General features: G+C 40.4%; 1 protein-coding gene across 1 annotated transcript in view; it reads right to left on the minus strand.

Moving 5' to 3' along the window:
- PTPN14 (protein tyrosine phosphatase non-receptor type 14) overlaps nucleotides 1-27,698 on the minus strand; it is a 113,931-nt gene that overhangs the window by 15,315 nt on the left and 70,918 nt on the right. Inside the window, exons 4-13 of the mRNA XM_005502759.3 lie at nucleotides 21,761-21,858; nucleotides 19,484-19,551; nucleotides 16,013-16,083; nucleotides 14,245-14,332; nucleotides 11,741-11,829; nucleotides 10,023-10,110; nucleotides 9,168-9,250; nucleotides 6,837-6,894; nucleotides 3,452-3,530; nucleotides 603-2,092 (exon numbers count right to left, since the gene is read on the minus strand). Coding sequence (XP_005502816.2) covers nucleotides 603-2,092; nucleotides 3,452-3,530; nucleotides 6,837-6,894; nucleotides 9,168-9,250; nucleotides 10,023-10,110; nucleotides 11,741-11,829; nucleotides 14,245-14,332; nucleotides 16,013-16,083; nucleotides 19,484-19,551; nucleotides 21,761-21,858 — 2,212 coding nt within the window. The remainder of the gene's footprint in view (nucleotides 1-602; nucleotides 2,093-3,451; nucleotides 3,531-6,836; nucleotides 6,895-9,167; nucleotides 9,251-10,022; nucleotides 10,111-11,740; nucleotides 11,830-14,244; nucleotides 14,333-16,012; nucleotides 16,084-19,483; nucleotides 19,552-21,760; nucleotides 21,859-27,698) is intronic.

Raw genomic sequence — 27,698 nt, forward strand, 5'->3', positions numbered from 1 at the left:
CGTAAGTCACCGAATGGTGAGCACACCTCATATTTCTGCCATTGCTCGCAGTGACATGGAAGCCTTTGAATAATTCTTATTCTAAATTCATTGCAAGTTTAAAAGTACCCTATTTCTCATACTTGAGTACATTAAAAAAAACAAAAACAATCCAGATCCTTAATCACCTAGCCTCTACATCTGCTGCTTCTGTAATTAGATATCCAGTCACTTATTTATTGGAAAAAAGGGCGATCCATACTCTACAGCCACCAGTGCTTTACTCAGATAACTATGTTGTATAAAGTGGCAGGAAAGGCAATCAAAGAGATTGTTCGAAAAACTCAGAGTTTCCATTATGTTGTATATATTGTGATACTTAACGCGACATCCCTGCAAAGAAGGAATGAAACACTAGTACTGAAACACCATCCTCCGGCCACCTCAGCAAACGCACTGCAGACCGGTCCTGCCCCCAGATCTGCGGGGCTCAATATCACATTTCCTAACTGGAAGCAAATCAACATCTTCCCACCCATGCGTTACCCACTGTTCCAACAGTTTTATGATATGGAAACTGATCTGATTTCCAAGCAGCCACTGCAACAGAGGAAGGCACTTACCCTCATCATGATTTCTCTTTCTATAATGCTGTCCTCAATAGAAAACATTTCAGACACAGGCCTTTCCTTGACAGGTTCTTTCTTGACCCTCTCCTTCACACTCGTGAGGTCAGGCTCTGAGATAGAGGGCCCGAGCGAAGACCCGTTTATTGCCATTTGATCAGTTCGAGAGACACTAATGGCTTTGGAAGGGCCGGGCCTCATGGCCTTGGCCCTGGCTACAGCCACAGAAACGCTAACGTGGTCCTGCCTCAGGGCTCCATTGCTGACACTCTTACGAGGCCCAGGGTATTCCGGAGGAGGTTTATTTGGTATTCTAGCCAAGGCAGCTTGCAGCTGAGCACTGTACTCCATGTTCTCAGGGAGGGCTGTTATCCGTGCCACAGATTCTGGGGTTTCTTCTTCCTCTTCGCTTTCACTGCTGTGAATCAGCATTGTCGCATCAGAGAATGTCTTTTTGTGATGATAATGAGGAACCTGCTGAACTTCATGCCCCATCTGAACCGACTCTTCTGGCTGCACCTGTTCCCGCAAAGTGTTCCTGCGCGGCAGAGGGGCGTTTAAAGTTTTTAATGCCATGGCTTCTATACCCCGTACCATATTGCTGATGACCTCCAAACTATGGCGCTTGTTGACAGCTGCGTGATGCTTCACTGCCATGAGGGGCTCGCTGACCTCCTGCAGCGACTGACGGACGACCGGCGAGCTGTCCTCTTGGAAGGTCTTCACCGAGAGCTGGACTTTGCGGGTGACCAGGTCGGGACTGCTCCCGCTGACATACTTGTGCCGGTGGCTTGCCAGGTCGGGCGTGCTGGTGGCAGGACGTGGGCGCGGGTAGGGAGGCGGGGGTCTGAAGAGATAGTTTTTCAACATGTGAGTGGTGTTGTAGCTCTGGCTGCTCTGCAGCTGCACGTTGGCCAGCTCCGGCGTGCTGACCGTGTGGGATATGGCGCTGGCTGCCGTCTTGTTTTGCGCAGCATTATTAGGGTTCATTTGGTCAGACGGGGCAACAGGCTTGTTATAGTTGCCACCCTGGGGCCCGTATGTAATCGTGTAAGGATGTCGCTCTCGGATCTCGGGCTGACTGTAAACCAGGTCTTCTGGCTGGTTATAAGCATGTGTGTTTCCAATATTGAGATTCCTCAAAGACTGACTTTGGCTGTCCATCTGGATCACCCCTCTCTTCATTTGCCTCATGACAGTTTCATAATCTGGAGTCGGCCGGTAGGACGGCACTATGATTGCACTATGTCTGTGGCTGGGGATGTAGTCTGCTCTCATGATGTCGCTTCCAGGGATGCTCAGATTTGAGGACATTGGAGATGCCTGGATGAAGTTCTGTGAGCGATTGAGGGAGTTCATGCTGTGGGCACTGCATACACTCCCATTGGGTCCATTACCATTCAAGTAGCTGAAGTCCATTGGACACCTGTCTAAACTGGTCTGAGACCTACAGTAAAAAGTTTCTTCATTTCCATGGAAAATGCTATCTGTGTAAAGCAGAAACAAAAGATGTTGACAATTTTAACACACAAGGACTCATTCAATGTTAACAAAACTTAAATTGCAGTCCGCACCAGCGATTACAGAGACAGCTTAGTGTACAACAACTGCAGGGAACATCTGGTCTTGCGAACATCCTTGGGTCACTGATACAGAACTAAAACAAAGCTACTCCCATTAACACTCCCAACAGTTAGCAAAATCTGGTAGTTCAGATCTTTGTGGGAGATATGAAAAGTGAAAGAGAGGAAGTTGTTTTGCCTGGGGTGGCAAGGAACAATAAAGGCGCATCTCCTCCCTCAGCATCCTAGAAGGTCTCACTGCTGCTGCCACCTTTAAAAAGTAGTGCTGCTAGCCTGTGGTAATCCTAAAAATTCTCTTGTGTCTTCTGTTGATACACTGTTGAAGCCAGCTTCAACAATATAGAGAAGCCTGTGGTAAAACTAAGAGGACTTTACAATTCTTCTAAAATTGAGAATGTCCCCCTTCAGAGCCCCAGTTTCACAGTCCAACAGTAGTAGCCACTAAGTCAAATTTTATACTGTATGCAAGGAACTACGCTGAATGGCTCCTTTCAAAACTTGTCAAATTCTACCTTAAAATTAGTCAGACCATCACAACTCTAAACCACTCTCAGGTATGACTAAGAGCTCTTCTGCTGGTGAGAGCACTTCAACTGTACCTCCTGTGAACTGCAAAGAACGTAGTCTAACAGACCTGGCTACGTGTATTCCAAAAGGTAGTACGGTTAAGGGTGTGAGACTTGAGGTGTTTAGTGGCTGGGCTCCGTTCCCAGCCCTGATCAAAGTAACCTGGTACAACCTCTTAGAGAATTTATTTGTGAAACGTGGGGGTAAAAATAGTTAACGTTCCTTAAGTCTGTAAGGCTAACAAAGCAGGCAGAAGTTGGTGAAAAATCAACAGAAAATATAATCCAAATATACACTTTAGTGTTCAGGACACTATGATTTCTCCTGCAGTAAAGGATATTTACCATCTTCTTTTCCCTCGATCCATTTCTCTCCCTGGCCTCAGCTGGCACTGCCTTTGAATACAGCCATCACACTTCCTTTAGAAATTGTTTTTTCAGTTCACTGAACTGGAATACCAAGTTTAAGGTCCATATAATCAGGCACAGACATTTTAGAGAAATGTGGAATCTGAAATTGGACTTTAAACAGAAGACTTACCGCAACAGTAACTACAAAACTGCTAGCTCTCCTCCAGCAGCAACTCCCATTTGACTATGATGGCATTAAAAATCTAGACATAAGGAGTAGGAGCTTCTTCACATACACACAAAAAAAAATGAAGTCCATTAAAGGAAACATATATGCTTTAAGTACCTTGTGAATTATGTGTTTCAGTGTAGTGTTCTCCACACTGGACATGCATAGGAGGCAGTATAAATGGATGTTGTCTTGGCTGAAATAAAAGCACAGGGAGGGAAAAAAAAGGCATTATGAGCTTCATTTGCTACAATTTTTGCAGCTGAAACAGGAAAAACAGTTCTACGCCCTTTCCACTGAATTTTGCTCTTTCTTACCCAGCCAAAGACACATGGCTTGGCATTTCTTTATAGAATAGAGAATAACGTTTCATAAATTGTTTGCTAAATTTTGTCCCGGAGACCAGAGCTGACCAGTTAAGACTCCTTTAAGCTCAACCACTTCAGAAAACAACATCCAGACTCCCTGCTCACTTAGAACTTCAAAAGTTTATTAAAAGCCCTTGTCCTTGAAGAATTAAAACAAAACAAATACCTAATCAGGACAAAAGCAGGAGATGGAACAAATTCAAGGACCTAGAATGCTGTTACACAAGCAATAGGAGCACATTTGAACGTCAAAATAACTCTACAAATTACATGGATATCGGATTCCCTAAATAATGAATTGGAGCCTTCCTCCAGCAATCTGCACTACAACAAGCTTTTTAACACATCAGGTATCAGAGGGGGCATTAAATCAGCATTCATATCACATTCACATATCACATTCAGCATTAAATCAGCAGGATCATTTACAGCAAAATAAATCAGAGCTGACGATGTGTTCACCAGCTTTGTCCATTGGTAAACCAATGCGCTTTGCAATCACATTTTTCCACCTGCGCTGTAATGTCTTGTCTGGTGTCACTGAGCAAAGTTCATGAAAACATACTTTGATATACAAAGTAAGCAGAAATAGAAGGAAGACACTCTTGTCTCATGAATGTGTCTTAACAGCAGAATAAGGGCTTTTCATCTAGGGTGATTCAAGTAGTTCGAACTATTAAGGAATACTGTGGATGCCCAAGGCAAAAAAGAAACACCAAATATTTTACCTTTGCATGTGCATGCACAAAATGAGCACCACGCAAGTTAGCTACCGAAGAGGAGGTTGGGCAGGGGTTAAATTTACATTTTCTGTGTAAATGCAGAGAAGGAATGAGAATCAAAGAAACTGAGCACACGTATGAATTCTTGCATACAAAATGACTGTGTTAAGCCAGAGCTGGAAGATGACAAGAAACGTTTCTGCTACAACAATTACTTTCGAGGGTATAAACCCTGCCCTCACTGAGCAATCCGGGCAAAGGAGCTGCTGCCGACAACCTGAGCAGCGGAGCTTTGCCTGGAACAAAACAAGATGTAATAGATGTTATGGGAGGTATCTGCAAGAAATTAGGGATTATTCTGTTGTTCTTTTGTGTTCGCCCCCTCTTTTTTTGGTTTTGTTTTGGGTTTTTGTTTGGTTGGTGGTGGTGTTTTGAAGGCCCATCTGCCTCTTCTGACAAAACAGAAGAAGTTTGAGGTCTGCAGAACATCGATATCCAGCTTAAGGATCACGTGGATTTTACTTTTTTTAATCAGCTAATTAAATATATAATCATATTAAGATCTCCTACACTGAGGAGGTTTTGCTGGGAAACCAGCATCATTAAGTGGCTTGACAGGAAAAGGAAACAGCATTAAATGGCTTTAAAGTAATAGTTAACAAAATACAGGTTCACCATGATGCCAAAACCATATAAAGGGTCTTAATCTGAAAGTAGTGAACATGATCCTCAGTGAAGTGGCAGAGCCTCAGCCCAAAGATCCCACTTCACTTCCCATTTATGCCTAATGATTTATTACCATACAAGACAAATTAATAGGTAGGTGTATAAAGGTATGTGCAAGGCAGACAACAGTCAGGAGGGCTTTTTTTTTCCCTCCCCAAAAAGAACTGTTCCAACAAGTTAAGAAAACAACTACAGAAAAAGCAGTTGAAAGTTCAACATGAGCAGTTAGCAGCACAGTTCACTTTTTAATTGATGAGTTACACATTCCTCCTCTTGATCTTCCTGAGACTTAAAAAAAACCAACCAAAACATACCGAACTTGTTGCATACTTTTGTTCAAAACATAAAGAGGCAGCAGGATTAGTTTTTCCCCTGAAAAAGCAGATTTAAATTTTTCATATCTAATGCCAAAGCATAAGAAGGCAAAGCACATTTCATTTCTTCACCTTCAGTTTTTTATAGTCCTCCCCACTGACCAAACTAGCAGATACCAAAAATACTGTAAATATACCTCAGAGAACGTAATACACAGCCTGTGCATTGCATTGTGACACCTTAGGAACATGCTAAAAATGAAAGGACAAAGAAATGCAGAGCCAGCTACAACAGCTTTCCTGCCAATGGCTGGGAAACACAGAATGCAACTTTTAGATCTAATGGACCACGGACAGGCACGCAGGCAAACAGCCTATCCTGAAATCTGTAAAAATAAAGCTCTCCTAATATCAATACTTGCTTAAGCTTAATTTTGGAACATTTTCGCAAGCTGTAACCACACTGTGGAGATATATCAAGAAAACACTCCGTATTACTTTTCTGCCTCACAGCAATAGGCCAATGGAATCATCAGTCTGGGAAGGTGTATAGAGCAGGTTTAAGGTATATCACAAATGAAAACTGGCAGCCTGCATACAGACAATATTGCCCTCTGTCTAAGGGACCAGCAGTGCTGTTCCTACTCTTATTTAAGGGGTTCTGAATTATGGAAGAAACACTGACATACTAGATGTTAAAATTCGATCCACAAAAGCGTCCTTAGAGCTGATTGGGAAAAAAAGATTCCCACAGATGTTTTTAGTAAAGATTTCAGGAAAAAAGTTATCCAGTTTTGTCAGATTTACAGTATTTAAGATTAGTTAAACAGAAACAAATACAGTTTAAGGAAAACTCTGAATCACAATCCCATACTGATTTTAATAGTTTTAGTTAAAATCACTGTAACTCGATACTGAAACTAGGCTCTTAACTCAAGAAGTTGATACATTGCAAGTAGACTTTACACAAAAACATGAGGAATGGAAGAAACGTGAAAGGAGAAGCTGAAAAACTAGCTAACGACTAGATTTTGATGTACGCAGTAAAAGACATCTCAGATTCTTTCTAGAGAATTATTTTCTTTACCTACTGAGCATAATCGCAATCCAGTGCAAAAGATGCTTAGTTTCTGCAGGGCAAATAAAAATATAATGCCTTGAAGACTGTAATTTTTAATGCTCAGTGATGATATTAGCCAGTTAAATTAATCAACTTGGGCAGCCACACCCTTGAAATTCATTCCGATCATATTGCCTACAACAAATGAGTAAATGTGCTTATTTGAAATTTAGAAAGTATTTCATCTTACACAATGCTCCATCCCCTTACAAAGGTTATAGACATTCTCAAAGACCCCACCATGGCACATACCAAGGATGACCTACTCCAAGTGGGTCGTCGTCGGATAGGAGGAGGAGAACTTGATTGTCTGTGGAAGAAAAAGTAAAGAGAAATACTAGAAACCAGAATATTTCAATTCTGTGTCAAGAATAGATGGAGAAATCAAGAGATGAGGAATCTGTAAGTGTTGCCCATTAATGAGATTTCAAAAAATATGAATGAATGAAAATAATTCAGGTCCTTCTCTTAATACAGAAAGTATTCCAGTTCCAATATATACATGCCTTCTGTTCATTATCCTATTTGGCTTACTTGGAACCACAAGAAAGAAAAACTCCTATTTAAAAATGAATTAAACAAACGAGTCTCTTAAGCAAAAGAAACTGAACATGGCACACAGGCACGGTCTCGGGTGACTTAAGGTGAACACTAAAACAATGGCAATTTTATGAAATTCATAGCAATCACTCCAAAGCAATGGGTACAGATCAGGAGGGGTAAAAAAAGAAAACAACAAGGTGCAACTTGTTAGATGACACCAGCAGAACCACATACAGTGTTAGAGTCGCCAGGTGCAGCAGATGGAACAAGCAGCGTAGGAGGGGGAAAAAAATGAGGACGGGAAAGAAACTAGTTGAAGGAGGCAGAAATACAGTGCTTACGTGAAGAGAGGAAAGGTGGAATTTGTCCTCTTACAGTTTCTGATCTGGTGAAGGATGTTATGTGTGATTAGAGGAAATGCACACAGGAAAACAACTAGCACTTTAACAGAGGGCAGGAAAATCATTTGCCTAGAAAACACACACTGGCATACACTGTCATCAATATCTGTGGCTCTAACACAGAAGCTGAAACCACATGAGGCTGTGGCAAGGAGAGCTGTTCTAAAGGCAAAAATACATTTAAATTCCAGTTCTTTCACTCAGTGACCTCAGGACATTCCTATGTTTATTAGTCCAAATATTTGTAAGTTTTATATGAAGCTGCTACATACACCCAGTTTATGGTACCCACATACTTATGGCTCAGCGTTTAGAAATAAACATGATCAAAAGCTACTGGTTTTGCAGTCTGGATTATGAACAGTAACAGAACAGTCTTCTCTGTTCACCCCAATGCACAGCTTCAAAAGGGGAATATTCCAAGATCCCAGACTATTTTGTTTTCTTTCTTGACTGTCACAGGGGAGACAATCCCGAGCTTCCTTTGAACTCAATTTTTCTGAAACCATTAAAATTAAATTTAGTATTAAATTACTTAAATGCATTATATGCTGCTAAGAAATGTCTTTTCTCGTCTTCTACTCACCTCCCAAGACCTGTAAATTCCATCTGAAATCTAACGAACATTTCCTTTCTAGAAGTGAAAAGATCACTCTGTGCAGTTCACCTCATTGGTCCCTCCAATACTCTAACTCATCGTGTGTTAATATATTGGGTGCACATGTAATATTAGAAAGCTAGACCTTCCAATCTTCCTTCCATCATTTCGGCTTTATTTTCCAACAGATGGCATTACCCAGCTAAACAGATGGGATGTCCAGCTCTAACTAGAGCTGTTGGTAAGAGATCAACAATTTCATTTCTTTCCAGCTAAACTGATATATTTTGTAAGGGATTCATGTTCTCAATGCTATACAAACCCTGCACATCATGAAAATTTCTCAAAATTCTAAACTTCTCAGAGCAAAATTCTTCTCAAATAAAAATTGCTGTGTGCTGGTATAAATGAAACATACTCAGCTAATAAACTGACTTTTAACTTACAACTAAAGACTCATGAATTCCTCCTGTGTGAGAGGACTAGCTCAAGGCCAGATCCTTAGTAAATGTTTAAAGTAGAGCCTAAAAGAGACTTTGGGTTCAGATTTACAGTCTCTGCTGCGTCATGCTGGTATAGCTACACAGATTAACATGCCCAGGTGTCCTCCCTTGTTTGGTGCATGTAAGAAGCAGGTAAATTATACTGCCCAAACTAGAAGATGACAACTTGCGTTTTCCACCAACCTTAGCAGCTATATCTTCAAAACACTTCACATTTTGGTATGTTAACATATGTCACCTTTCACTCCAGTTTATACTAATACTCTGGCTTATGAACAGCAGAGACCAGGGGCTTCAATTTAGGACACTCTGTCAAATTTGGCTGCTTAGGGAACATCACAAGGCTCAGAATGAAATTTCATTCTCAATTGTCTTGCTGGTGGTTAAAACAAAACAAGAAAAAAGTGGAAAGGGCAAAAGAATAACTGACACAAGTGACCAGAACAAAACAAACAAACAAACAAAACCAGACACGCCAAAACTCAGAGCAATTCCAAAGCAGGGTGTCAGAAAACAACTCTGAAGAAAGAGTACTCACTCTGTGCAGATTTTGTTCTGTTTGTAAAACTTGTGTCTTGCTGCAAACAGCCGTGAAATATATTTGGCATTTTCAAGATCATCCTTTAAACACAAGAAATAGAAAAAAAAAAAAAACAAAAACAAAAAACATTTTGTTATCCTTACCAAGAAGTAACAAAGAAGATTTTTAAAAACCCAATTGCAGTAATGCTTGGTAAGGTCCGTCATGTACAGAATCTGGCTGCCAAGAACATGTCTAGTGCCCTCAAGAGCATTCAAGGCATTGAATTTCTGAAATGCAGTGGCATGCCTTTGCATGCTGCCACTCTGCTGCTAAGTCACAGTGGGAGGAGAGGAGGGACAACACCAAAAAAAAAATTGCTCAAGCTTGCTGGTCCAGTTTCTATACCGGTCTTGGTTCAGGGAGATGCGATTCGAAATGGCACAGAACAGCACTGCAGCCCTCCGAGTCCCAGTACGTGCCACACATGGCAGTTCCAATATATACATGCCTTCTGTTCATTATCCTATGGGAGCTTATGTCACACATGGGAGCTTATGTCCCATTTCTACAACCGCTTATGCTGCTATATTTACGCCAGCATGAAAGACAGCGTGGCTCTGTGATGTTTTATCCAACAAGCACTTCAGCTTTTTGCAGACTTCCCAGCATACCTTGGGATGCTTGGAAGAGAATGCAAATATTGGTAGCTAAACAACGTTGATTTCACTGTCTGCATAAAGTAAAATGTGAACTTTGGGGGTGGAGGCTTATGGTAAGCAAGCCCCTTTGGGAAAGTGGAATTTTAAAGTGTTGGTTTTTGTTTTCATATAAGCAGCTTTCTTGATGACACTGATTAGATTTTTTCCTTACCGTGTGAAACAGCACATTCTCTTCTTTGTTGATCAACTCAAGAACAATCAAAGACTTGTTATGTGCTATATTCGCAATGTCATTCCACCTGTAGAGTAAAAAAAATGCAGTAGAATTTGCCAACACATACATTCAAACATTTCACAAACACATTAAGAATCCCTTAGTCAACATTAGTCTCGTTTTACAGGAAAGCTTTTCAGTAGCTGTTTGGTAAAGAAACATGGTCAGGGAAGTACGGAAATCATGCTCTGATTCAAGGAGAAACAGATATTTAGCTCTTAACCCAAAGCAGTAGAGTTAAAAGCTCTCTTTAAATCATCAGTTTGAACACTCACAATAGAACCTACATTGAAAATGCACTAATGATAAACATTACATTGAAGTGTGGCATTTTTGAACTGATTGTTTTTAGCCACATGTAATAGATTTTTATTTTTTTTCTTAATATTGCCATTCCTCTCCAAATGATGTTTCCAACTTTCCTCAAGTGCCAATTCTTCAGAAAGAAGGTTGACAACATGGTTATGTAGACTATGCATACCACATTAATACTCGTTTTTTATGTTCGCAAACTTTTTTTTTTCCAAGTAATTGTCAGGTTACCCAAGATCAGAGTTATAATCTTCTTACAAATAGCTGACAGACATTTGCACACATTGCATGCAATCCATGGGGATGGAAAGGACTTGTTTTTTCTGTTTGCAGCATGCATTCCTCTTCATGTCATGGCAGGATGCTTGAAGTGCATATTTCCAAAGAGTAAGGATCCCAGAACCAACCACCACTTCTACATGTAAAGAAACTTCTTGCTTCTGTCACCTGGCACAGTTAAAGGATTATCTAATTTCTTCTCAAAATTAAATAGGCAAAACGCCAACTATGTGGAAAAGGGAACACTATAGTTTTTGAAAGTGACCACTGAAAGCCCTTTAAAGCAATAAAAAAATCCAACATTCCAGCCTTAGCTACTGACTAAAAATTAGAACTCCTCATAAACCACAATTTTTTGGCTGCTGCACGAATGTTCATATTCTAATAACAGGGACTAGCACAAACCTACTTCAAGTTAACACTGACAGTAATGGAAATACCCACCAGAACAGTACCAAAGAGGAATGAGTGAAACCCTGGCCTCCCTGGAATCATGGAGATTTCTAGCAACATTTTCATACAGAACAATCTTTTATAAGTAATAAAACCCACAAAAGAAAGTTAATGGAAAGGCTTAAGTGATTCTTAACAACCAAACTAGACAGAACAAGTAAACAAATGACATAACTAGGATTCTCAAAATCACGGAAAAAGGAAATACAGCTTTTTTTTTTTCAGTGGGGCATATAAATATGGCAACCACATTTTCAGAACTGTCGAGTGCCCGGGCTGCCAGCCGTGAGGTTTAACAGATTTGCCTTCAGAAGCATCAAAGTAGTAGACATAAAGGCAAGAAAAGAAAAGGGATCAAGGCCTTGTAAGCAGAACAAGATACATGACAGACAACTATATCTTTCTTGCCGCCAAACCCGTTCACAGACATCAGAAATCATTCTTTATCATATCTCTTATGGCCAAGAGGCCAATCCTGAAAACAGTGAGGTGAATACTCCTTAGTTAGAGGACTGGCACTATTTAAGTCACATATGTAAGTAAAGAATAGACCCCATGCACAGAGCTCTGAAAAGAAATTCACTTAAAATAGAGAAGACCCTAGTTTTTACCTATAAATCACAGTTGTCCTTCCAATTCTGTTTTTTATGAAGATCCCCATGAAGAAAATACCGAGTTGTATGTCATTTCCATGATTATCCTGCAGAGATAGGATATAAATTTAGTTTAATAACGAAACTGGCCAATATGTGCATATGAATGCCTGCTGAACTACCAAACTGAAGCCCTTCTTCAGGAAGAATGCAGGACTAACCCTTGACTAATCTATATTTTGCTGTTTGATTGGACTCTGATTTTCATTATTCCCAAGTAGTCAGCACTGGATTAATTTGGTTGGTTAGTGAGAAAAGGCGAAGACTAAATGAGCCCAAGGTTCTCCTCTGTCAACCAACACGCACATCACAAACAGGCATTTGTTGTACAATACCCCACACTCCCTGTCATTGTGATTATAGCTACCTAGAGCCCATGTGACTACCAAAAGCAATAGTCCTCTTTCACATTCGCGGCATTTCTCCAGCCACCTGTTGAAACATGTCGAGATTTCAGAAAACCACACCTGGAGATGGAATCCCCCTCAAAAGCTATACCCTTCATGGTTCCTCCTTTTAAGTGCTCCCTGTAGAATTTCACAGCCATGTCACTCTGCAAAGTATCTCTATCTCTATACAGATACATCCACCACTGTTTTTCAATTATTGGGTTAAATATTCATCTGCATGCACCACAATGTCCACTGTTCTTGAGTTGTTTTTCAGAAGTTCTGCTGGTTTTGTACCTACCCATGTCTCCTTGCAGGCTCCTGTTTGCAAAATGGAACAGGAGTGGATGGTTTTCAATCAGCTGTTTTCTTAAAAATGCATTTTATTTTTTGCTACAAAAGCTTAATGCTGTTGGCAAAGAGTTTTTTCCTACTTTTATAAACAAAAGCAACTCCCTCTCAGCTGCATATATATTGATTCACACTTTAAAGTGGTAAATAAAAATCACACTAACACAAAGAGTGTGGTTAAAAAGAACTGCTAGAAGAAAGAATTCAAGAGAAGTTAATGCACTACACATGAGCAAATTCTAGAAACCACCAGGCGTCCCTGCATTTCAATAGATCAGATTAGAGCTGCCCTCCTGGCCCCGCTGTGCTTCATCTCCAGAAGGCAACAATCTGCACCTGTTTCTAACTACTAAGTGTTAGGCTTGTTGCAAACAACTGATGGATGCCAATTTTCAAGCCCCAACCCAGGCACTGATTCTCAGTGCTGCATACACCGGCATTCTTCCCCATATACTACCTGTCAGCAGAGGTCCTACAGCTGACAGTCTCCAGTTCAGTCTGATTAGAGGACTACACATTCCTCTGCCTTGTCCCAGAGGCAGCTTTAGAAAGCAAAAAGACTGGGGAAATGTATGTATTTGTACACATATACATGCACATATCTATACAGAAAGAAAGAGAAACATATTTCTAATGGTATTTTCTAAAAGGAACAAAAGAGAAATCTTTCATTTTTCCTTTCAATACAATTCTACTTATCTACAAGGCTAGCATGCTGCTGTTTGACAGAAGGGCAACATCTTCCTGCAATTTTGCAGAGCACTCTGTCTGCCATTCACACTTATCTTACTGACACGAAGTAATATTGAATAACAGTTCCAAAACAGAAATCCTTTGCAGAAGTATGCAGCATTAATCTGAATTAATCTGAGAAAATATTGATTCCATTCTTCGACAATACACATTCCGTAATTTGTGTTGTTGGATAAGGTTTGTCTGCCTGTCACCTCTTCCTCTTCAGGCCAATTTTGAGACTGGCCAAAGGATCAATCTTGACTTAATCAGAAAGCTTGTTTGTTTGGTGTGGGGTTTTGTTTGTTCATTTTGTTTTTAAATTCCAAGTCAACTTTAACTAGCAGAAAAACTGCCAGCAGCCCACCAGTTACAGTGCCTGGGTTGGTTAGCAAAGGGAAGTGGGGCACGTTGTTAACAGCTGTTTTCACTTTCTCAGCACAACTTTATGGCGGCACATGCTCCATAACGCCAGGCAGACCATCCATGGCAGAAAGGTGCTTCCAGTGAAGGGAAAGTGACTACAAAGGCAAAATAAACCTTGAAATAAACCCTCTCAATTTTAAATATGTGGAGGACACATAAGAAACTAGGGGAAAGGTAAAGTTAATACTTGGTAAATAGCCACTTAGAAAGATGTGAACAGGACTTACCCTCCTAAAGAAGAGCAGAGCTAAGGTTCATGTGCCTCAGTCACTCTCCCTCAGATAGAACTCAAAGCAAGGAGCATCTCTGCTTCCCAAGTGAGCAGGGCCCAGCACATGGCAACCTCTCCCACGAAAAGGATTTTCGTGGAAGAAAAGTAACACTAGAGAGCTAAGATACCCTCATGCTGTGATGTCCAAACTACCAGCAGTCATTTCACCCTCCAGAACAGCGAAACAAGTCCTGTCTCTTTTGGACAAACAAAACTTGCTTGCATTCCAAAGGTCGCTGCAGACTCCTACGTCATTTGGGTCAGAGGTTCTTTTATAACACACACTAACATACCTTCACAGGGAAGATTTCTTGTCCGAACCCATCAAGGCGTTCCACTTCATTGATGTACATTAGCTCAGCTTCTGCTGCTGTCATGCCACTGCAATTAGAGTAACAAAATGCAGCAAATGTTCAATATTATATGCGCACAAAAAATACTAGTGGGAAAAAAGGAGATGCTGCCTAGAAATGCACAACACAAAACTAACTTTCAGCATCAGGATTGTAATCAGCAAGGGGAGTAATCTTACTAAATGTTGCTAAGTTAAGGTACAAAGCACAGTTCAAATTGCTGGAAGAACAAACTGAACTGATCATATTACTCAGTTTCTTCTGCACACATCAAATATTTTCCAGGCTTTATTAAAACATCAGGCCATTGCATCAGGTTGTGTCTAGTTCTGGATGACCGATCTGAGCCATAGTGGTGCTAATCTGCATAAATATTATACAAATGCACTGAAGTTGCTTAAAATTACTTAAAAGGGAAGACCTACATTTTCATGTTGGCTGTTCAAAACCACAGGCACAAAATCAAAAGTTGAGCAGGTTCTCTTTCATAATAGAGAACAAACCACCTGAAAACTTTTACACACGTGTCGACACATGCTGCTGTCACAGCTCAGGAATTCAGACAGATTTCAGTTCTCAGAAGCAGGTCAGAATAGATTGTAGGTTGCTCCAAAAGAAGGTCATTATTAATGTTTCTCATCTTTGCTCCTCCTTACCACAGCTTACAAACAGAAATACAGGAACCAGACAAATACTTGGGAGAAGGAGGCAGGGAAAGGAGGTGGAACGTGATCTACCTTCTAAAGGGAGGATAACTATTTGTTCTTTCTGTTGCGGAAATAGAAATAATAAGGGCAACAGGGGAGGGAAATCTTTTAAGTCTGTGAGTTAACCAAGATCACATAAGCAGCCCATGGCAGAGAGTGGACAGAGCCAGGCCTGTTCGTGGCCAGTTTGGAAGCCAAGCCTTTGGTTGCATCAAAGGCCCAAGCTTGCACTGACACTCAGACCGAGAACGGCCTTAGACCCAGAGACTGCTATTTGCACCTTTACAACCGTTTTCTGTCATATAATGGGAGTGCTACACCCTTCACATAATATTCCTATTGCGTGTAATGTAATAAAGCTTTAAATGCAAATTCACAATATAACACAAAAGATTATTTCAATTTTTCTAAGAACAGCACGCAGGAAATTTGAGTATTTCCACCACCAAAACGCCCAGATGACACAAAAGAAGCCTTCTGACAAAGAAGGGATTGGTACTTGAAGCACTAACAAATACACTCCTAGCTCATTAACTAGTAACAGCATATTGTATCTTTTCCACAACCAGACTTAGAACCCAACTTCTATTATTTTAATTTCCATTACATTGAGAGCATGTGTATCACCCTAATCTCCTGAATGAGAGAAAACCCTTGGATCACCCCTGATCCAGTCGGGGTCTTTCACCATCAGGATTTCAATGAAACCAAGAAGAGAAAGGAGTCTACTACATAGCACAAGTAACATTACACATGCCCATTAATCCTTATGGTGCAAATGTTCATTTATTTAAGATTAAGTTCCTCAGCCATTTTGTGTTCACAATAGGCAGATAATCTTTTGTAACAGACTAATTAAAAATCCAATGACACGCAGTGTAATAGTAACATGACGATAAGCTAGTTTACCCCTGCCAGAAAAGCATGGGGAGGAAGGGAAGTCCTTAGGAGGATGCTGAGAACAACAAAAAATAAACCAAATCTTAACACGTCAAGCTCACCTGTGAGTTCGGTGCTCCTGAGCAACCTTTTGAGTCAATTCCTCCAAGACAGCTTCATCCTGGCTCCAATTCTGTAAAAAATACAAAGTAGCATTGAAAACAAGTCACCCAGAGATGACAAAATTAAAGATGGTAATTATGATGGCAGATGTTTCAGGATTGATTCACAGAATCACAGAATGTTAGGGATTGGAAGGGACCTTAAAAGATCATCTAGTCCAATCCCCCGGCTGGAGCCGGAACACCCAGATGAGGTTACACAGGAACGTGCCCAGGCGGGTTTTGAATGTCTCCAGAGTAGGAGATTCCACAACCCCCCTGAGCAGCCTGTTCCAGTGCTCTGTCACCCTTACTGATAAGAAGTTTCTTCTCAAATTTAAGTGGAACCTCTTGTGTTCCAGTTTGAACTCATTACCCCTTGTCCTACCATTGGTTGTCACCGAGAAGAGCCTGGCTCCATCCTTGTGACACTCATCCTTTATATATTCAGAAACATTAATGTGGTCACCCCTCAGTCTCCTCTTCTCCAAGCTAAAGAGCCCCAGTTCCCTCAGCCTTTCCTCATAAGGGAGATGCTCCACTCCCTTCATCATCTATGTTGCCCTGTGCTGGACTCTCTCCAGCAGTTCCCTGTCCTTCTGGAACTGAGGGGCCCAGAACTGGACACAATATTCCAGGACAGAGTAGAGGGGAAGGAGAACCTCTCTTGACCTGATTCCTGTTCATGCTATTCCGGGTAGTTATAGAGAGGGAACTTATCACCAACTGCACTGAAAATTCAGAGCACGGGATGCTGAAAATGTGCAAGGAGAACACAAGGGTCTGGCTTCCAGGTTGTGTTTTTTTTGTTTATTTGTGTTTTGTTTTGTTTTTGAGGCGAGTAGAAAGATACTGTCAAAAATAGGGGTAAAGTGCCTATTATTCCAAAACATGGCACAGAGTACAGCGTACAGATAAGGGATCTTCTCTTAGATAAGGACCAAACAGGTCTTTAAAAACACTTGGAAGTCCACACATTAATATTTTAAACCAGCCCAAAATAATGCATAGACTATGGAAAATGAAGTCATGGTTATTTTCTGTCCTGTAACCTACAGGTACTCCATTCACCATGTCAAAAAAGGATTGAAATTTTTGCTACTTCTTCCAATATGTAATAAGATGTACTTTATGCTTGCAATACACTTCTGAGCAGAAACTTTTATCTTCTGCAAATTTAATAATGTGTAGTAGAAACAATTCTGACATAATTGGGAGCAAGTTAATAAAGGAAGTCTGCCCATAAATTCGGGGAGGGGGGGAAGGAAGCTGAAAAACCTTTCTTGCAAAACCTCAAAGTTCTTATTTTTATTTTAAAAAGCCCTAAGGCTACATGTGCTGTACTTAAATACACTGCCTGTTTCTTGCTCAACGGGGCCCTCCCTCTGATATTTGCTTCTGCCACAAAAAAATGTGAAAGTGGTAGCGTGCTAATGAAAAATGGCATGGTGCATGCCTATGCACAGCTACACACCTGTGGGGTGTACTGTGTACATAACTTGGGTCTTTTCCCTGCTGAAGAAATGCCATTTGACACACATTGCAGCCTCACAAGATCAAACGGTACAAATGTAGCTGTTCCTCCTTCATCCACCAGCTCAATTCACTAATGAATTTACAGCAACATTCTTGTTGGAGGTTCTTTCTATGCCCAAGATTCACTCAAATCCTCCCACTTGCTCCAGGACTAGTTTTTATATCCAAAGCACTTAGCAACTGTCACTGAACTTGCAGTGAAATATTTACTATTACATTACCCACTCCTCCTGAGAAGAGCAAAGACATGTAGTTAAAGAAATGTTTACAAAAATAGTTGATTTAAGAGTAGGTTTCTGAAGACTGTAAGAAGCAGATACTTTGGTGATTTTATTCAAGTTAGCAACAGTAGCATGGATGAAAGGCAAGATACCACAGAGGGGCACACACAAAACAGGAGAGCTGACCACACCACCACGCACGCAGCTCACTCAAAAACTGAGGTTCTACGACATGGGGCCAAACTGCTGAACCACACAGAAATTAACCACCTGAAAGCTCATCTACAGGCCTAAACCCTCCCCTAGGTCTTTTTCGGAATAGAAAAATAATATCAGTATGTTGAAAGAACTTTGCGGAAGTTCAGTAATTTATGAAGTGAGAGCTTGATGACACATTTCTATTTACATTTGCAGCTGCCTTCTTTCCCGCTTAGGCTATTATACATGACTTCATAAGCCATCAGCTATACACAAGCTCATCAATTACTTATCAATAGATAAAGGTGACTGACCACAAAACCCCTGCACCATTGGTCAGGCTAATGGAAGCTTCTTAGTGAAAGGTCAATACTGAAGCCGCACTCTTAAGTATACAAGGTATATTCAGATCTCTATACATTCATCAATTCCCCTTCTTTCTGCTGACTCCTTTTTTCAGATGATTTTGAACTCTGTCTACTAGCTCAAAATTGCATTTTCGCTTCAAGACACTCTACAGCTGTCACCTTTTTGGACTTGAGAAGGGACTATCTGCTGCAGTTCCTATACAAAGAGCACCGGTAAATGGGACAAAATGCTTCTGGAAGTGCCTTTCTCAAGCCTTCAAATTACAGTGAGATGAATCACTCTACCTCTCCACTAAGCGCAGAGGGAAACCAGATGCCTGAACTTCCAGGCAGCTACACTCTGGGCATGGCAACCCCACCCCACTTCCAATTTTTTTTTCGCAGTTAGAACAAATTCCAAGATCTTTTACATTTTATGAAGCTTACACTCGAGACTTGTGCTGATGGACTTGTTCATCTAAGTTAAAGCCAGCCTTAACCTCAGCAGGCTTTTTTTTTTTTTCCTCTGACCCACCCTCCCGGAGAGGGTTGGTATTTGTCACCAGAGTTTCTAACGTAATTAGCGACCTAAAACCCTTCCATCAGCATTCAAATTATTTTCTAGCTTCCAGTGTAAATTTAGAACAAGTTTACAGCATAGTCCCTGGAGAACATTTTGAGAAGTCCTGATTTATGCTCCACTCCAGTGTAATAGTTGATACAAATTCACAAATTCTCTTGAGGATAGGCTGCATGATTTGTCCTGCAAAAGAACATTTACTCCATCAGCAGCCCTCATATCCCCTTGTTACTGTGTTACTAATACTGTAGTACTGCTAATACAGACCTTTTTAAATAGCTGTAAACTCTTTTGATTCAAAGAAGTATATTTCTTTTGTTGACACCTACTCCTAGTGGAGGCTTAACAGGAACTGAAAAAGGGCTGCATTTCCATAGTGCATATTCGTTTGGATACAACCAAGTACATTGCAGGTTTTGAGAAGCAAAGTTCATCTTCACTATTAATAGTTCAGCACTGGTGCTTTTTACTCTGCTATCAAGAAAGCCATCTCTGAGGCATGGAGAAATTATTCATAGAAGACCACAAAAGAGGTGGATAAGGAACTCACCATAGGGAACAAGACATATTCTCGGAGGAAGTCATGAGATTCAAACTGATTATAGTCTCCAAAATCCGCTGGAAAAGAACAACACAATTACTCCTTTTAGCAATTTCCACACGTTAAGACCACACTCAACCTTCGCACAGATGCTTAATTTCAAGTGGGCGAGTTCTCTCTAAAGCCACAACCCAGCACAAAGATTTCTGCTTGTACTTCAGCTTTTTACATGGAGGTCTGAAAATAATAGTGTTATTACCAGAGATCAAATAACAGCCAACAAGTAATTTCTCTCTTTTGATCCGTAATATTACGACCATTTGCAGTGCTTAACCATCAGGAGTGCAGGAGTTTCTTTTTCTGTAACCTTCATGAACTAATAATACCACCATCTCACATGGCTGGGATTGCTCAGCCTCTCTAAAAACAGTGCACACTTTGGCTTCTCCAACGTTTCCAACCCTGAATATTACCCTACCTCTGCTACAATGCTACACTTAATTTTACAGCCTAGGAGGTTAAAATCCACTAGCCAATTCTATTAAAAATGGTCAACAACCAACACAGTTTCGGGTGGGGGTGGGAAGGTCTTATCCTTCTGCAGCCAATACAGCAGTACAGGCGCTGTGCGGGTTTAACTGACTGGCCCACGCTTTTCTACTTGCTTTTCTACTTCTTCTACATCTCTAAGAGGCAATCGTCTCCATGCTCATGTTCACTCCTGTGTCGGGCTGAGGATTCTTGTCTCAATGTCCTTGAAACCGCAGAGTTTTGAAAATGCTTTCTAAAGGCTGAACTATGTTAAAAAAAAACCCAACAAAACAAAGCCTATACTTATCTATCTGTTAAATACACAACAGCTTATATCAAAAGAATATCTCGCCAGGAGGTTTTTATTTTATATTAATTGAACTGGATCAAACGCCATCTACAAGATACTCATATTATAGAAGTTGGAAATTCCCACCATAAATCATACTAGCTAAACATTCTTTCAAAGCTTCTAGACAATTTCACATATCGCAGGATGCCAAAAATGCAGTTTCATTTTGTTTTCACCTCAGAGTTATGTTGTAACATAAACAGAAAGAAATCAAAATGGACATGAAACAGAGTCTGTAAGTTTCAAAGAAATAAGTATTTCAAATATCTTTGTTTGCATCACATGCAAAGGACAAAGGGAGTAATAAAAGGTCAGGAATAAAACGAACAAGATTAGGTGTGGCATTCTGATGCAATGGTCTTTGAAATAAAATAGATCATATAGAAAATTCAGAATAAAAGTGATTACTTCAAACTGCTTACAAAGACTGACGCACTCACAAAGTTAGCAAAAAGCTTCAAAAACACAGGACCAGTGAAACACTCATTATCTATTGAGCCCTAACTCATACAATGGAAAAACTTAATTTACTTAAATTCAGTATGGAAGCCTATACATATATTTTCCTATATTAATAAAACATTTCAAGCTTTGAGAGAAAACATTTTTTCCTTCAATTTTTGATCAAGAAATAAGATACTAAAATAGAATTTCTACTGCCCTAAGGAGGATCATCTTAGCATTACTCTCCACTGAACCTTTACTTTTCAAGAATCAGATCTTCATGTTTGCAATTTATATATATACTTCCCGATTCCCTCTCCTCAGAGGACATGCCCAGAACATGATTGCTGAAATTCTACCTTAGATTCTAATAGTCAGTCATGGAGAAAGTGAAACATACTTCACCAAATACAGGGCTTCCTCCTCTGCCCATATACATTATGTGACTCCTACTTCTGTTGATGTCCTTAGGAGGCTCAGAATAAAAATCATATCATAAGAAGTAGTTTATTATTAATTTATAACTCATATAACAATTATGGTCATGTGTTCTTTCATACTTCAGATAGCACTATACAGCAAAACGAGTTCTTAATTAAAGGCAAAATTAAAGTTGCTGCTATGTTCTTTGATATAATTGCATTTCAAACCAGAGAACGTGAATCAAACCCATTACTGCAAAGTGCTCCATGGTTGGGGTTGGGAGAACTGGAGTTTTGCTCAGATTCACTAAAACAGATGTTAGAAATAGGAAAGTTGAACACTGTGATGTGTTTCATCATTCCCTCCCTGAGGGTGTGAGTGTTCCATCAAGGACAGTCCACCTATGGACTTTTAAATCAATAGAAAACCCAGGTGTTGTGAGCAGGGGTCGCATTAGGCCTTAGTGCCTGGTCAACATATAGAACAAACAAAAATAAACAGAGTTGGAAAAGGGCTATCAGGTCACATCGTCTTACCTTGCACTGCCAAGCCAGCTAGTCGAATTCCCTGCTCCAATGAAAAAAGTAACCGGCCATCGAGAACATTCTTTTTCACTTGTAGGTAATACAGGTATCTACAAACAAAACAGGAGCACAACTTAGAACACCTGTGTGTTTATACATTTTCTGCAGAAGACTGCTGAAAACAATACAAACTCAGCACAAACAGGTCAGGCTGTTAAAGAGTGGTGCATGCCTGGCTTCACAAGTTCCACATTACCAAAACATATCAATGTGATCCCTACATGTGCAATGCTTACAGGTGGATGAAAAGGAAAATAAGAAGTTCTAACTTGTGTTCCCTGGACTACATAGAAGAGGGGCATCGGTTGGGATTACCTTCACCATAAAATTTGTAGAGGTTACTGAAGACTGTGCAATCACCAATATAAAAAGAGGCTGTTCCATATTTCTTCGGCCATTTTTGCTCCAGTGTCGCCATTTTGATAGAACAAACAGAATTTTAGCAATATACTTCAGCCTACTGACATAACTTTAACTGTGGCCCATATAGATGCTTTTTAAATTAGCATCTCTCATCTGTAAGGATGACTTAAAACACCCAAATCAAGGAAAACCAGCTTCTAATGTCAGTCACTTGCTGATCTGCAGTAGCTCATCACAAGTTTTAACCACAGTGACAGAAAACTCATACATTTCACCTTACATTTACCATTGAGTAGATGATGTCAAACAAGCTTTCCACAAAAAGTTTAACAAGTCACTATCCCCATCTGTGCATCCCTCTCATCCCCTGAACTGGACCAGCCCCACAGCAGAGCTGGACAAAGCAGCAGGGATGTGTCCCAGTCCCTCTGGCGCATCAGGTTGAAGTCCAGTGGAGACACCTTCGTTAACAGGCCACACCTTTCTATTGTGCAGGCACCAATGCATGTTCCCTTGAGCTACCCGTGTGGCATGGGCAGTAAAACCAGGTGGGGGCAAGACAGGCAGCTGAAGAAATTACAGCCACAACTGCAAGGACACCAGATCAGCCACTGATGTGCCAACAAAATACAGTTGAGTTACAGCAATGTAATGATCTCACATCCATCAGCTTAAACATTTGGTGCAGACATATGTAACCTGTCCCAACCGAGACTAAACACAATTCCTTCTCGGCCAACATGCAACAACTCATCAGGTCTGAGCCCAAAGGCAGAGGTACTGCCATGGCCCATGTGTGTGCTCAGCCTCAGGCACCCAACCCCCAGACCTGCTGAGAGTAAGTGATGGGTGACCCGTGTTAGGAAGCCCCCAAAACCAACAAAGGGGTTTCCCAGACATGCCAAGTCTAGCTGCAGCTGAACCAGGTTAGGAGGTCACTGCTCCCTTCAGCTGCGTGCATGCTCAGCCCCCTAACACAAAGCGCATCCTCTCAAAATGACATGGATTTAAAAAATAACTGCTTGAGGTAAGCCAAGTTAGAAATGGTACACCAGCGTGCTAGCCAGTCTCAGAGACTGCAACCTCTGCAAGGCAGACAGCAAAGAGCAATCAGAAAGACTGGGGGCAGTAAACTCCTAACTGGACTTGGCTGCAGCCAGCACACCACATCTGACCTTACCTTTGAACCTTTGGGAATAGCAAAGAAACTGTTCTGGTCTTGTTTCAACGATTTCAGACACGTGTGCGTGTGTGTAAGTCACCTTCCCAGCACCAATGCAATTAACCCTTCCTTCTTGGGAAGAAGAATGACTGTAACTCATGTTACAGGGACTGCAAAGCCGTAACTATACTCGAAAATGTTACCATTTAATTCTGCGTGGAGGCACCAAAAAAAACCTGCGTGCCTCAAAACCAGCATAACCCAAGCCACGCTTCAAGGGCTATTAATAAAATGCAGCATTTTACATTTTTCTTCAGTTAACTCTTCCGTGAGTGATGTGAGATGCAGTAAGCTGCCACTAGACAGCACCAACGCTCTGAGCAGACCCGCACTCCCAAGGCAGCAGCAGGGTGTTCGGAGGCTACGGGCACTGCAGGGCACAGAAATCCTCTCAGAGAAGGCCTGTGCACATATTCTTCACATCTGAGAAGTTCCTTTCAGAGTCCACAATTTTTACATGCACAGAAAAGGTAACTGTTGTGTTACTGGTTTTAGGCTTCCTCTTCCCCTCTCTCCTCTACAGAACGCAGAAGAACATTTTCAAACAGGAAAAATATAATCCCATTTAAAATGCTTAGATTTGGCTTTCACACAGCCTAATGAAGATTAAAACCTCAGGGGATTATGAAATTTCATAGAGGCAGCATAAAAAGCATACAGCTTCTCAGCTTGAGCCCTGTGCTTCAGTCCCAGGTTTCACACTTGCCGGGTCCAAGCGACAAATCAGCTTGTTTCCACTTCTTTGCAATGACTAAATCCCAATTGTGAAAATACACAAACTTTCACACAAGCTTGACATAAGCTGCTTTATCAAGTACACACGAGAGCAAGTGTTTGCTGAATCTGGTCTTCAAGACCTGTAATCCTGAAAGGCGGCTATTTATGTCAATGCTACATATGCATGCATGAATTACACATTCTAGTCTAACAGAAGTAAAATCCACATCTGTTGTAAAGTTATAGCTACTGTTAAAACAAACACAAATTTAAGAGACTATATGAAAGTCAAAACAACATAAAATTTTATAGTGAGATCTTAGCTCTATAGAAGCTGGCCGGCCGTGATTTCAACCATAGTACCCACAAAACTACAGATAAACCACAGAAATTATTATTTAGGTAAGCATCATCAAAAATACTATGATAATACAGTTACTGTAGTATCAAATATTACGACCAAGACTTTCAAAAGAAACAGTGATTTGGGGCTTTAGTTGCAACTGTAGTTGCCAGTACTTCAGAAAAATTGTTTTAAGACAGCAGACAGCACCCACTTTATGAGAAAGATGCCCATTTACAGGTGTTTCACCCTCATTGTCAGAGACAGGTCACTTTTAAAAATCATAATAGGAATATTCTACTATATTATGGCATATATTGCATTTACTAACACTGCAGCAGACTGAAATTTCAGAATTTATTATACGTTGCAGAGTGACATGCAGTAAGAGTTTAAAAGACATATGTAATTAGCTCTCTGACATTAACTAGTGCATCTATCAGGCAAAACCTCCTGGAGAAAGTTGTCACCTTTCACAGGCAAACTCAGTGAAAAGCAATGACCTGCTATGGCTCCGATACCTTTTTCAATGGAAGTGCCAAGAAAAACTGAAGACTGAGGCAGAAACCTCTGGTCTGTACCAGCCTCGTCTTTACTCCTGGAGTGACAGTGACATGGGTCACCCACCTCAGGTGTCCCCTGACATCTTCCTGCATTGTGGCCACATGAGGTAGGAACTGGGACATCTCCTTTCACAAGGCATGAACTGGAGCGGCTAATTCCACTGCCAAGGAGGACGAGGAGCACACCCTGGAGGAAGCTCTGCTAGAAGGCTCTAATAGCCCTACAAGCCACAGATTCATGTGCTGCAAAACTGTGGTCAGGCTCTCTGCCCAGCCAACGGAGAGGAGAAATTGGCCCATATTCTGTTGAGGATTTGAGGCTCCTCCATCTGAAATTACATTAAATGCTATTATTATGTCACTATGCTAGCTGAGACCGCTCTTTGTTCGCTTGGATTGCAAAAGTATATCTATAATTTGAGGGAAATGAAACATTTTTAAAATGATTCAGCTACAGATTCGCTGAGGAAAGCTGTTCCAGAACAGCAGATCAAACCATGCATTTCACAAGCCGCCTATTAGGTGGTCTAGCTGGGAAAGCACATGGAAACTGAAAAAAAAATAGAAGTCCGCCACCTGAAACCCCAGATAATACAAGGCAAGAAATTCAAAATTAAGACTGACAAAGCTTTCATCACAGAGGCATTCTGGCATATTAGGGGTGTGCAGGGCAAAAGAGACACCACCATAGCCAAGTGCGCAGAGAGCTGAAATCTCTCACCTTTGATGCTCATTTTGGGTTGAACATTTTTAGCAGAGCCATTGTGTATTCAATGTAATAAAGGCTACTACAGTTTGCCAGCCTGTAGCTAATTCCAAGGGGAATGGGAGTGGACAACAAGTCTGAACAAAGCCATAATTATAAGGATATCATTTCCCACAACTCTATTTAGCCAACACAGAAAACATTAAAAGTATATTTGCATCTATTGCACCAAAAAGCATACTTTTTAATAAAGTAAATAAGCTGCAACTGGACAAATATGAGACATCTGAACTCCAGAATCAACGTCTGCATCTTAGGAATCCATACTATATCAGAAGAAAAAAAATAACAAACCACCCAAATAGTATTAGTAAGCGGGAGATAAGGGTACTGGTTTAAAATTTAATTGCAACACTCAGATTCAGACTCAGCTACTGCTGCGTAAATGTAAAGAAACTACATTTGCCCACACAGTTCTTCACAGACCTCCCAAGATCAGGATTCGTGTTTGTTGTCCTGTCACCTCAAAAAAGAACGCGCATGTTTGTGTAGTGTCACCGAATTCACTGTACCCTTCCACCACCACTGTTCATCTGATGTATAAGCTCTGTTGCTGTTTTATATATGCTGAAAATAACTCAATACATTTTACTGATTTCTGTTCTCTTCAACAACCAATGTTTCAGATACCACAAGTCATGCAGAACCTGGCCTGATCAATATTGGAAGTGAGATTAAAGGATGGTTTACAACAATAAGAATATAGTTTAGTTTTCCGGAGTAATTGTACTGGTGCATTCCGTCTTCACAATTTTCCCATTAGTGAATTCTACAAAGAACCACAAGGCAAATATTTCATTAATAATTACTCAATATTATCAGACCCAGTAGCCTTAGTAATGAACAGCATCCAACCTGCTAGGCAATGTACAAGAACAAAACAAAAAGTGCTTATTGCCCCAGGGATTTACAGTCTAAATATATGTTTCCTATACATACACAGATCTACACGTTTATACAAACAGGTGATAGGATTGAAATAATAAAGACTAATATTCTTTGAATGCTGTACTGTGATCAGTTTGGATTTTTGTTATTTTTCCCTAGTTTTACTTTCCTTTGCTGCACATCAGAGCCAGGAAGGGTTCGGAACACACACATTATCTGTACTGCAATAGGAAACACTTTAATTTCTTCTTTTTAATCAGTCCTTGTGTTTTTCTGGGTATTTCAAGCCAGAATGAATAAATGCATTACAGTTTCAATACTAATAAATATTTACCTTGAGTGTATTTGGAAATACACAAAGCTCTACAAAACACATATTAGTTACCCAAGAGGTACAATTCCTTTAAAATCGTTTCTAATGATGCAATTACCGGCATGACTAACTGTTTTATAACTCATTAGGTACCTTATTGGCGTCAAGCCTATCTATTGGACAGCTTCACAGCTATGTAGTTTAACTTCTCTGGAGGAAAACTGCTTTACTGCCTCATATCTCCAAAATAAGTATTTAAGACCTAAAGGAGTAACAAATTGGCCCACAAGTGGTTTAGCTCAAGACCTTCAGCTCTTTTCCAGCTTAAAAAAAAAAATTGCAATTAGAGTACAGTATGATCTTCTAAAATTAGGAACACAATAAAAGTCTCATTGAATCATAACATTCCAACTCAGCTCGTTTGGGTTTATGTTAGTACAGTATTATACTTCTGAGCAGACACACTGCAATGTATGCTTACGCAATAATCTGCCCACAGGGAAGCAGTTTCTCCAGAATAGAGGCCTTTTATCATTTACTGAAATTATTTTAAGCATTAGCTTTGATATTGATGTGTCTGTTGTTCACCTCACACTTTAAAATCTCCTATGATCTTGGCTTTGATAATATTTATCTACAGGATTCCACAGAAACCTATTTTTTATTTTAAACATGGGGCCTTTCATTTTTTTCCCAGTCTTCAAGTTAAACAAGC

This window comes from Columba livia, chromosome 3 (assembly GCF_036013475.1).
Source record: "Columba livia isolate bColLiv1 breed racing homer chromosome 3, bColLiv1.pat.W.v2, whole genome shotgun sequence".
NCBI lineage: Eukaryota > Metazoa > Chordata > Aves > Columbiformes > Columbidae > Columba > Columba livia.